The following is a 12,907-nucleotide window of genomic DNA, read 5'->3' on the forward strand; positions in this document are numbered from 1 at the left end:
ATTACATCTCCCTCAGGATGCAGTGTAAATATTGACTCTTTAAGCTTTCGTCTAGCTGTTTTTTTCTCTTGAGTTTAAACCTCTCTCCTCCAACAAGAAAAACCTTGTGCATTTAACTTAGAACAGGTGTTATTGCAGTGGTGTTTGTGACAATAAATACACTATTTGTGTATACTCCAAGTTGTGTATTTATTTTTTAGTACAAGAATATTTTATCCATTAATATATATATATTCTAGTTTTCCCACTTTTTTATTTCCACTGATTTCCCCAACTGTCCTATTAACTACATGGGTATTTTATGTTACTTCAAACTGTGACTAGGAACCCATGCATCCATCCACCCATCGATCCACTGGCAGCAGGTTAAGCAGGGTATTCCAAACATTCTCACCTGCCACATTTTTCAGTTCCTCTCGAAGGATCCCTGAGCATTCCCAGGTCAAGCGGTTCTGGGTCTACTCCAGGGTTTCCTCCCAGTTTAGCGTACATGGAAAACCTCAAAAGGGAAGCACTAAGGAGGTATCCTAACCAGATGCCTGAACCACTTCAACTGTCTTCTGTTGACATGCAGGAGCAGCATCTCTAGAGATGTTTGATCTCTGTGACATCAAAGAAGCGTATCAACCAAAACAGCCGTACAGTGTCCAGCATCTCAGGGTGAATTTCATCCAGTGATAGTGTCTTACTCCCAGGGTGCTTTTAAACTACCCCGGTGACCTCTACCGGGGTGACCTCTGCCTCCTCCACATCAGACATTTTGGCAGGATGTACGAATTCCTCAAAGTGCTCTTTCCATGGCCCAACAATATTCCAGTCTAAGTTAGCAGTTCTCCTCCCCAACTGAACATGCCCTAAGCCAAGCCCTGTTTAACCTTCCTGAGTTGTTGGCTTGTTTATGGCCTGCTAAATATGCTCCTCCACAGTCTCCACCAAACTCCGACCACACCCAAGTTTTTGCTTTCGCAACTCCTGAGGATGCAACCCTTTTGGCTGGTGCTTCAAGAAATCCCCCCAGGCCAACCAAGCCAGTAAAACTTTCTTCTTCAACCTGACGGCCTCCTCATCACCAGCGTGCACCAGCAGGTCCTCAGTACCTCAGGATGACCTTAGAACAATAGGTCTTGCCAGCCGCCTCAGTAATGGATATTTTAAACATTGCCCATTTGGATACTAAGTCCCCACCCACCTCCAAGATGTCATAGAAATCCTTCCAAATATGGGAGATAAAGACCCTACAGGCAGGGACCTGCACCACAAGTTCCCAGTTTGAGTTTTTCAAGTCTATCTAACAACCTTTCCCACCCTCTGAACCAGTGGTTCTTAACCTTGTTGGAGGTACCGAACCCCACCAGTTTCATATGGGTATTCACTGAACCCCTCTTTAGTGAAAAATAAAATATGATTTTTTTCAAATTCAAGACATAGATATGTTTTTTCTTGGTGCACAAAATGAGCCGTGCATGTCACGGTGGAGGCTCTGCCGAACCCCTGAGACCGATTCACCGAACCCCTAGGGTTCGATCGAACCCAGGTTAAGAACCACTGCTCTGAACCAACTCACCACTATGCAGTGATCACCTGGCAGCTCCACTCCTCTCTTCAGTGTTTAAGACATACAGCTTTAGTTCAGATGACACAACAGCAAAGTCGATCACTGAACTTTATCCTACAGTGCTAATGGTATCAAGCTGATTCCTGAGCCACTTTATGCTTGATCATGGTGTTTGCTATATTCACCAATACCTAGCATAGAAGTCTAATAACAAAACACTTCTCTTCTGACTGGAGATCACTCTTTTAATAGAATCATATCAATAGTGAAAAGATTCAGCTCCATGACAACTGAGCAACATCAAGAAGATTTTATAGCCGTTTTTACACATGTAATAACAACTCCATTTGGATCAGAAATTGAACAGTTGTTTGCCTGTCAGCTCCTTAGTACAAAGTCTGTGTGATGTCCGACTGCACCCATGTGGCAATTACACAGGTAATTGTCCAGTGAATTCACAGCAAGTGGACAGCGTTTCCTTCCTCCTGCCCTTTTCTATCCAAGCAGCACCCTGACCTTACCAAACTAAATACTTCCTGTAGTGAGAAATCCTTTAAAAGAGACTATTTCCAGTTATGTGCTACAACTGAAAAAGGGCAACTTGAGACAGATTCCCAGCCCTATTCTCCCAATGATGTCAGAAGTTTATTGTATATAGTTAAAAGAAAAGCTATGGTAGTAGCTAAAAGCTGAGTTTGGCTTAGTTTGTCCATAGTGGGTTTTAAAAAACTTTCTCTAAGTAACAAAACCCTATTTTAGCTTTGTATTTCCATGTAGAATTTCAGGTTTTCCAAGTCAATTCAGAACAGAATGAGAATCAAAGTGAACATTATGCCGGCTTTTGTTGTCGTTACAGTTATGTCGCCACTGTTCAGTTGTGAGTGAAAAATCTATGTGCTGTTACCACACAGTCATATATGGCAACAATAAAAACATACACTATGATAATAACCTTTATAGACTCTCTCTAGAGGAGTGATTTTTAGATTTCATTTAAAAGAACTGAAAACCATGGAAACCTGTAAAGTCAGGGGAAAAAACCAAGAACTGAAACATTACAGCCTGCTTTAGAAAACAGCAGTAATCAGGTACAAACATGAAACATACTGTAGAAAACCACAGGTAAGGTTCTTTAAGCCCATCCATTTGAGGATAGTAGATCTGTGATGTTTTATTATGCTTATATCTCATATAAGTGTCCAGCAGAGATTTGTGCAGTTTCATTTTCTATAATCTATCATCTGCATTACCTCCATTTTAAATTATTAATGAGGTCAATGAAAATTCATCAGTGCCTACAGTTTATTGCATGTATCAGCACAACTTTTTCCTCATTAATTCTTTTCAGCCAACTAACGCCAACGTGATTAAGAATATTTATTTCCAATAAACAATACAGTCAGGTATGTATTTGAGATCCTAAAGCAGGTTGCACAAAGCATACAAAGCAAAACAACAGCAGCAATGAAAATCACGATAGAAGTTTATAAAGTAATGCGTTGATCATCCAATAACAGATCACCAAGATCAGTTCCCAAGCCAAAGCAGATTAAAAACACAGCTGATGTCTTACTGAATCTGCATAAAAACACTCATAATCAGTTTCAACTCACTAAGAAAGTGCTATTTCAGCCTTAAATTACGTTGTTACATGTCCTGTTCCAAAGGAGCGGTGTGCACAGTGGCTTTCTGGCTTCATTCAGCTGATTGTCAGAAACATATCTGAGGCAAGAACAGATGTCTCCAGTTATTTGACCAGGCTCTCTGGACTGATGTATTCCCACTCTCACTCAATCCCTCATTTTTTGCAGCCAACTGCAAATCTCTTTGCAACGACAAAGCATCGCCTGTCAGGAAGATGATTCCATTGAGAGGCACTTTCTGATATGAGAGGTGCATTAATGTGATTAACCCACACTCATTATTGCTGCTTGATACAGGGGCTTAGGGGCTCATGTCACTGTGTATTTTTCTCTATTGGCATCAACAGCAGGTAAATGGAAAATGCTACTGTATGAGTAGAATCAGGTAAATCAAACTGTGATCAAGAGCAGGCAACAAAGTGTTATCAATAGCAGAATTACTGCTGCTTTGTACAAACTCAATTATGTAATTTGGGTTCAAAATTGAAAGACAATAAAGAACAAAATTAGCCTCTGAAACTCTGCAGCTTACAGGAACAGATGAATTAAGCTATTTTGCAGATGCGATATGTTCCCATTATCAGAGGAACAATTAAAAAATATTGAAATCAATTAAGATAAAATGAATATCATTTCCAAATCAAAATAATGTTATTCACACACCCCAGAGATGTTTGAGTATTTCACTCAATTACCATTTCATTAAAATAAACCTGTAATTTGGTGACTACTGTTAGATTGCATGACTATATGTATTCCGTTTTCCGTCTCCAACTGACGTAGACGAAGAAGAACCAGGGTGCATCAATTTTAAAGCAAGGCCTTGTTTACATGCGTTTCATACATTCACATAGCTAATCTTAGTATTATAAGACAAATGAAGGCTTGTTGCACTAGCTCCACTGTGTACGCCAATGTGAAATTATTCATTTGATGCCAGAGTCATCATCTATTCGGCTGCACATAAATGGTTACAGGTTGCAAGTATGTTTGATTGCACAGTGACTGAAGCTGCAAACATATAGGAGGCACAGCAGAAAATAACTGTGCAGCGGAAAGGGAATTCTGGGATGCCAATCATAAAGCTTTTCATCAGACATCTTTTCCGCTCTTTAGCTGGGGGTACGGGCAAAAATAGATTCCTGTTCTGAGCGCAAAGCTTCTAATAAAGGCATCTCCTAGCTTAATCAAAGATACCAAATGGGCACATCCAGCTTGTGGCATGTTGTTAAGTCTTAGCAAAGGCATAGTGTGAACTTTGTTATTGTAATACCAAAAGGGTATGCATGTGAGGATGTATGTGAAAGAGACTTCTAGGCAGCCCCTAGAGAATATACTATAATGCACCAGAGCAAGCTATAGAAGACTACTTGAAATACTTTCTACAACTCTTTCAGCTCACATTCACTTTTCGATCAAAGGCTAAGAGAGACATATCCCCCCACAGAGAGGGGGGGGGGGGTGTCTCCCCTCTATCATTTCCTATCATTTCTGTCTGTCTTTGCACCTCTGTCTTCCCTCCTCACTCTGCCCCACATGTCAGCTTTGTAGGATGCCCATCAGCTCCACAGGGCAAGACAGGAAGAGCACAAGAAGAAATTGGGAAGAGTATAGTAGAACATCTGGCAGTCCCAGGGACTCTGTCTGCTACTGCTGTCCACTATTAAAGTGGCTTAGTGGGCTTGCTAGTAACAGCTGATCTAGCCCTATTTCCTCCATCAGAGTGGAGAAAATCCACTCGGTAACTCAATTATGTAACAGATGTGAATTAAACATGAAGCTACCTCATAGGAATGTATACACACAACACAGATGTGCACAGATACATAATACGTAACCATACAATATAAGAATCCCATCTGTATGCTGATGCCGGGGGGCTTTGTGAGGTCTTCTTTGCTAAAGGAACAGTGAAGAGCATGTTAATGAATGAGCGTATGGGCATCTAGGTCAGACTTGTAAGGATGACAGTGAAGAAATATGTGACAAGGAATTTTGCCATCTTTGCCACCTATTACTTCCCCGTGAGCTTTAAAGACCAAAACAGCCTTGCGTGGGAGTCGAGCCTGGAGCAAAGGCAGAGCCGATTTTCTCCCCGTCTCCCTTCATGTCTCTCTCCTTTTGCTTTCCTCTCTCTCCCACTGTGTCTCTCTCTCCTGGCCTTGCTCTATCATTCCTTCAGGCCCTTTATTAATCATCCTTGGTTAGTGGGGCAGAGAGCATGGTGTAAGGAGCTCTGCAGAGTGTAAAGCCATGAAATACACACACCTTCATGTGCATTCACACTAACGGGCGCTGTATTCATAGATCTAGGCAGCTTTGCCTTTAATCTTTTACTTATAAAGATATAAAACATTATTAATTTAAAAATGCTGAAACACTTCTAAGGATGAAAACACTCACATGCACACAGACACACCACAAGTATGCATGTGCACACATACAGCTGATCTTCAGGGATTCTGGCCTGAGGTCCTGAGACTCAGCTGCTGCTGCTGATGTAACCTTTTCAACAGCCTTAGTAGTTGTTGTTTAGACATTCTAGCTCCAGCATGTAGTCAAAGTAAAGTCATCTCCCTCTAACTTAAAACCACAAAGCTGCCCTACCAGTGTCATTAAAACTCTTTACTTCAGGTTGGGTCAGAGCCCCGGTGCAGCAACAGCAGCATTACCAAGCCATCCCAGCATTAAAGCAAGAGTTGGGATGTTGAAGCAATCATCCTTAGAAAGCTGGATGGGGAATGATGGGACAGTGGGATAAAACACAGAGCTGTTATCCACACCAACTTCTGTCCAACAGGCAGCAAATAAGCCTGAATAATGGGTGGCAGTAATTAGGCCTTCTTTCTATGCATGTAAGTGCACTTAGCTTAGAAGCTACTGGGCTACATTCCATTATTACCATTATCACTATTTGCTCTCCCCGAGAAAGTGGTGGTCGAATTGGCCACTTAGATGCTCCGAGACAGTAGGAGATTTATAGTATAAGTCTGGGCTGTCCTTTAAGAAGTGCAGAATTATTTAGCTGTGGGTAGACAGGGATAGACTGATATTTTTTCTTTACCTTTCTGATTTATTTTGAGGTGGTTAATAAATGTTTAGATTGTAAGTACCAAAATAATTTAAAAACTAGTTATATCAATGTTTGTGTTGTTGTGATGATCATCAATAATGAGTCCTGCATTACTTGGTGTACATACACATGTGGGTAGTTAGGGTTAGTGTGTGTCACCTATCAAAACGCTCATCTTACAAAAACAGAAACTCGAGTTGCACACCAGCAGTAGCGATGAGGTTTGAAAGTAGTGGACGCACCTGGTTTGACGGTCTTTAAGCGAATCGGTTCCCGAAAGTGACGAATGACAGCCAGTGTGTCCCGGTTTGTAAGTCCACTGACAGGCGTCCCGTTCACCTCCAGCAGAACGTCCCCGTAGTAGGGAAGCTTCCCTACGTGACACACCAGCACGTCCAGTTTCATCTGGCCCAGGTAGGGGAACTGTCCAAGCTCTGCTCCTCCGAGGACCTCCACCACGGAGCCAAAGTCTCCCAGGTTCCCCCATGACACGGCGCACTCCACCACTTTAGTGGACCAGTGTTTCTTCTTCTTCAGTGTTCTAGACATGGTTGTCCCCTTTTCAAATAACTAACAATCTAACTGGTAGGAGTCGCCTCGGCTTCTTGTTGTTAAATGAGCGCGAAGTGATGCGGCCTAATAAACCCTCGTGAGTTATTCTCGCGACCTGCAGGGAATTTCATCTTCTTGACATTTATGACGCTTATCTTCACCCGTGAATTTGCCGCTGAGCTCTGTCATCCCACGGGCTTATGCTCCGGTGTGCGCACAGTTGCCTTGGTTTCAATAATTCCGAGCGCTTTTTGTGCGTAAAACAGGAGAGTTGACTGCAGCGATATGGTTAACCAGAAGACAATCAAGGTTTTATGCTTTCCATTGCTTCTCTGGAACCATATCCGCGCTTTCCTTCGTCTTGTAGAGGAGCCTCAAAACGGGAAGTAGTAATAAAAATATAAACAGAGTATATTTTTACTTACTCGGCGATAGATCGTGGAGTGTCAGACGCTGAAATTTAGTGCGTCAATGAGAAATCCCTCATACCTGTGGGTAGGCTGAAAATAGACGGGCGGTAGCGCTTACCGGTTGGCGGTTTACGCTTTTGAGATCCAGCCCATGATGACTGAGCTGAAAGACATCTGCGAGCGTTTGTCTGCTACAGGTTTGAACACACCTGGCACCGTCAAGAGAGATGTTGCCAAGCTCCGAAACTCCCCTTTTACGCTCAGCAGCAGCAGTGTTTTCTAGACTCTCCAACTGGCTCCATCCTCTGGTGTGATGCGGTACAACATAAAATAGAAATTTTAAAAAAGAAGAAATGAGAACTGAACATAGGCAACTGTACCAGAGCAACAACAATTAGAGTAACCTGATGTCATCTTAGATCCTGAAAAAACGAACAAGTTCAGCTTATTTTCTATATAAAATGAGACTCGTGCTGTTGTATTCGGTGGAATAGGTGTGTCATATCAGACTAATTAAAATGCACAAGCATGTAATCCTAATATTAAGCATGCAAAATAAATTACATCTAATTGTGACCCTGCGTTTGTAATGAATGAGTTATGCTTGGGGAGGCATTTTTGGTCTCCAAAATTAATGTCTACACTACGCCACCTACTGATGTAAACAGTTTTGCAGCAGCACCTTTAGGTGCATTTTTCACAAAACACAAACTACAGGAGAGAGTAGACAAAGTAGACAAAGAACTGACAAAAATCAGAAAAACATGAAATGATTGTTTTCATTTACTTGTAGAGGCAATAAAAACAGTATTACAGCACATCCTGTGGTATAAAAAAAACCCTTTAAGACATTTAGATTATTATCATATAAATAGCTCTGCTGCTGTAAACCTGACCTTTTACTCAACAGAAAACTGCACTCCCACCTACATCCAGCCCCGCAGATTCCATCTTCAGAACATGGGTTTTGCATCATACGTTTACATAAAAGTAAGTGTGTTGATATACACTATGAGAGAGTATAACACCTCCTTTGTCTTTAAATGTTGGATTTAAATAGACTGTATGTTGATAATACAGTGCAGGATGTTGCAGACGTGGATTAGTGTAGCTGTAAAAGTACATTAAAGCTTGCATATGTTTCATTATTTCTGGGGATGAGTAGCTGTTGTTTCATGGTTTGACAGTTTGGATGTGTCAAGTTTTTTTTTTTGTTTGTTTGTTTGTTTTTTGCCTGTCCCGTTGGGCTCTTATGCCATCAGAATTATTGTCTAAAGGTGAAGAAAGATGCCCAACGGATTTACTTTACCAAATGGACCATCCCAGCCTTGCCATAATGGTCTATTTGATTCACCTTTTATTGTTATTTTATTTTATTTTCACTTGCTAAATACAGGACAGATTTGACTGGGGAAAAGAAAAGGGAGAAAGAAAGAGGGAAAGAAAAACAGCGGGGAAGAGGGACGGGGATAAAGGACAAAAAACAAAAAACAACAAAATAAGCAGACAAAAAATACATATATCAATCACCTGGATCACCTGTTGAGAATGAAAAAAGAAAACAAGCAGAAGAAAAAAGAGAGCAACATAATAAACAACATCACGATGATCTATGGGAATATAACAGTAAATACTAAATATTAAACATTATTGTGCAGCACGTAAGCTCGACAGCACACAGTGTGCTTTGAGGTAGGAGCCACAAAGGGTGTAGTTTGTGTGTGTGAGCACCCGTGTGTACACCTGTGAGCATGGACGCGCTTGTATTAAAAGGTTCCTTCATGTAATGATCTGCTAGAGGGTGTGGGGGGCCACAGCCCCGTCCACCAGGGCATGAAGCAGGTATGGAGGAGATCAAAACTCCAGACATCCAGAGGCCCTCAGAACACAAGAGACCAAGGAAGACCAACAGAGGGGCAGCCGTGCCACTATCCCAGAAAGAGCTGACCCCAGATGAGGGGTCCCCTCACCCCCAAAGTGGCCCGAGCGAGCCCCAGGCTCCAGGCCCCGACAAGCAGCCACCAAGGAGTGAGCCGGTGTGTACCTGGACGCCCACCCCCGGACACAAAGAACCACCAACGCACCGATGTCTGAGGGCATCTGCCACTGGCAGGGGAAGTGGTGGGGGAGATAGGCCTCCATACCTTGGAGGGCCTGAGATGTCCCCAGAGAGGTGGCGTCTGATACCCAACCTGACATATAGACACAGACATACAGATATCCATTCCCATGGATGTGTCAAGTTGACTAGTAGGACAGTGAAATGTTACTGCCATGTAAGGATGTCAGTAGAGTTCATTAACTGGATGACTGGAAGATGAGAACATACTGTACCATCAGTAGCACTTATGAATCTGCAGTTGTTTCTGTTCTCTGGATATGATCCATCAAGTCTGTGTTTAAATACACAGTTGCCACCCTGGACATTGTGTTGAGTAATTCATCGGCTACTAGGAGAGGATTAACAGCATCTTTGATCAGGACCAGGGAGTGCAGCAGAAATCCAAACAACCTCTACACCTTAAAGGGCTTAAGAACTGTCCATTTCAATTCCACTGTTTCCTGGGATTTTGCTAGATATATGCGGGTGGGGACAAAAAAAGAAGCCTTTTTCTTGAAGTCAGGCCTTATGACAAACTAACATTTTTAAAATCCCATATTAGCTGGCTTTGTGTTGGCTTGACATGACTAAATCCAGATTATAGATGTCATGGCCTTCTAAATCGTTCCATGGTGGGCCCAGAAATCATGTCGTTTCTAAGACAGCTGTGCTGTAGTTATTTGTAACCAAAATTAAATCCTTCTAGCACATAATTTGATTTTTCTTCCAAGTTGCCTACTGTCAGAGTAAGGAAAAATACCATAACAACCAGTAGAAACTACTACTTGAAGTGGTTTTCATTTAAAATTAAATTGATGGGGTCAGATTTAAAAAAAAAAATCACTATCAATGTCACATATCATTATGAATTCACATAAACCATTTCCAAAAGAGGCCCGAACACTCCTCTCACAGACAATGTAAAAAAAAAATGAAGTTGAAGTTATTTATTTTTTATTTTATTTATTTTTTATTTATAGTATTATTTGATTCGTTTATTAGTATTATTAGTTGCCATGGCAGTTACATTTTGAATCATTTTCCCTTTATTATTAATTTATATAGGATTCCAGCTACTTAACGGTTCTTTGTTTTATTTTTCCTTTCATAGTCCATCAATTTAAAACCTGAGCTGTGCCACTGTAAAGGTGCTGAAAGTGCTTTGATATTATCTTGGTAAAATAAGCAATCTTTCCTGAAAAGGATGGGATCATATGGAGGGCAACCTATGGTGCAATTCAAGTATGAATATATGAACAATAAAAAGAAATCCTTACAGTCTAGCATTAGTGGTGCCTTCACAAATGTGAAAGTTGCCTATGCCTTGTGCACTATTGCACTCACATATCCACACAGATGGCTTTTGAAATGTGAACTGATAAAAAACTAAATTGAATAAAATCAACTGCCTTGTCGTACAAGATGGCAGGAAGGAGTAGCAGCTAACATTATCACTGTTATCGTTCATCCACAGTATCATACTCCAGGAGAAAGTGATCTGGGAGGGATTTGGGTAGTGCATTTCTGTGTTGATTTTGCATTCTCTGCTTGCTTGTTTGTTTTGCCTTGGTCAAAATGTTTCTGCATTTACTTTTAATTGGTTATTCTAATTCGGCCGTGGTAGCATCACCGTGGCAGTTAAGAAAATGTAGTTGATTAGACTTCCATAAAGGTAGCACTTTAACCTGGGTCTCTGTAAATAACTTTTGGGTATTCATGCTCACTGACACACACCTTGCTAGTACCACATTAGACTCTTTTTGTCTTAAGAACTGCCTAGCAATGTTTGTGCAGGAAAATCCCAGTGGATCTGTAGTTTCTAAAATACTCAGACCAGTCCGTCTGGCATTAACAGCCATGCCATGTACAAAGTCATTTAAATGAAATTTTGTCATCATGTGATGTGCCATTTGAATTTGTTCCTGAGCCTGTGTAGTGGTCTTTGTTATTAAAAGTGTGATTTAATGCAGTCCCACTTTAGTTTTCTAAAGTCACAGCCATTCAGTATGGATGTAAGATTTTTTTGTACTGATCCTGACTCTTTCCGTCTTCATTATTATTTATGTACAAGGCAAAATCCCAGAGTTCTTTTGTTTCACATCAAAAATTGTCAGTAAGTTATGGACCAATTTGTCCAATCTGCTAACATATGAAAGAATTCCTCCAAAATCAACACTACATTTGAGATGTTGCATTAAATTGAAGATGCTGTTTAAGGGATGTGCAAATCAGTGTGTTGCTTTTATTTACATTTCAGAGAGCATCCGAAGGTTTTTGGAAACTGTTTAACAACAGCTTAAGAAAGAAAATCCATTTTAGAGGGAGACAAAGATTCAAAAGACATGATCAGAATTCACGTTTAATGTTTGAATAATGGCTATGTAACAAAAAGGCTTTTTAGACATGCTTTACAGAATGTACAGGAAACAAGGTAAAAAACAAAAAGCAGCATTGGATATTGCCAGAGCAGTTACTGCTAAACTTTGGTATAAAGTCATAAAGGGCATTTCAGAAAACAAAACAAATGCACATTATTTTAGGCTGCGTTGGTGAAAAGTATTGAACACTGAATTGATTTCGGCCTCCCAGATATGAAGCTTCATTAGGATAACTTATCGCAGTGAGTTTTCATTTAAATTTTTGTATCGCTTAAGAGGGGCATGAAATTGACTTTGACCAACAGTCTGGGAACATCGACACACAAACGTGCCACCACCGAAAAACAGAAATGTGGAAAAAATAATAAAAATACAGCGGGGCCGGGAAAGTTGATGCCAATAACAGTTGATGTTATTCAAAGGAATTTATAGGAATGTGCGGGTAGAAGAAAGTGGAAACAAAATACAATTCATGTCTGCACGTACCAGCAAGGAGGTGAAGTTCTTGGAAAATATTAATCAATGCATTTTGGAGAAGTTACTGATGACACATAAATTAGATATTCTGACATTACATGGAAGACAGCATCAAGCTACATTACAATGCGCACGGTAGATGAAATTTTTACTTTGTGATTTTTTTCTGTGCCTCAACTCAGTACCTTTGAATACTCCATTTCTCGAACGTGTGTTGGTCAACTATATGCAAAAAAAAAAAAGTCTAGAAAAATATGAACATGACATACACTCAGCTGCCAGTTTATTTAGAGCACCTAACTAAAAACTCATGCAGTTAGGATAATCCTTATTCATTAGACTTGTTCAGTTTAAAAAAGAAACTTTGGTAAGGCATTAACTCAACTGTATAATCATTATGGAGAAGTCAATTTGACTGTATACAAGCAATGTTTCTATTCACATTGGTATAGAGCACAAACACATTTAACTACACCCAACAAAATGACTGCACAGTTGAATCAGTTGCTAATAAAATTTAAATAAAAACACTTTAAATTCAATAAAATGGTATGCAAATAGCAAAATAACACTATTTGAATGCGTTCATTTTTGCTAGGTTTATCTAATACACTGGCAGCTAAGTGTAATTTTCTAATAATACTGAGTAAATACCACTCAGAAACAATCATAGATGAACAACTTCAAAGTGCAATAATCTAGAAGACTTTAAGAACAA

General features: G+C 40.3%; 1 protein-coding gene across 2 annotated transcripts in view; it reads right to left on the bottom strand.

Moving 5' to 3' along the window:
- magi3b (membrane associated guanylate kinase, WW and PDZ domain containing 3b) overlaps positions 1-7,448 on the bottom strand; it is a 128,816-nt gene extending 121,368 nt beyond the window's left edge. For both annotated transcript variants that reach the window (XM_035904540.2, XM_035904541.2), the window contains exon 1: positions 6,514-7,448. In XM_035904540.2, the coding sequence (XP_035760433.2) occupies positions 6,514-6,820 (307 nt within the window). In that variant the 5' untranslated portion in view covers positions 6,821-7,448. The remainder of the gene's footprint in view (positions 1-6,513) is intronic.
- Positions 7,449-12,907: the final 5,459 nt, after the last annotated feature.

The sequence above is a fragment of the Neolamprologus brichardi genome, chromosome 5, assembly GCF_056152115.1.
Source record: "Neolamprologus brichardi isolate AB-2024 chromosome 5, ASM5615211v1, whole genome shotgun sequence".
Classification (NCBI taxonomy): domain Eukaryota; kingdom Metazoa; phylum Chordata; class Actinopteri; order Cichliformes; family Cichlidae; genus Neolamprologus; species Neolamprologus brichardi.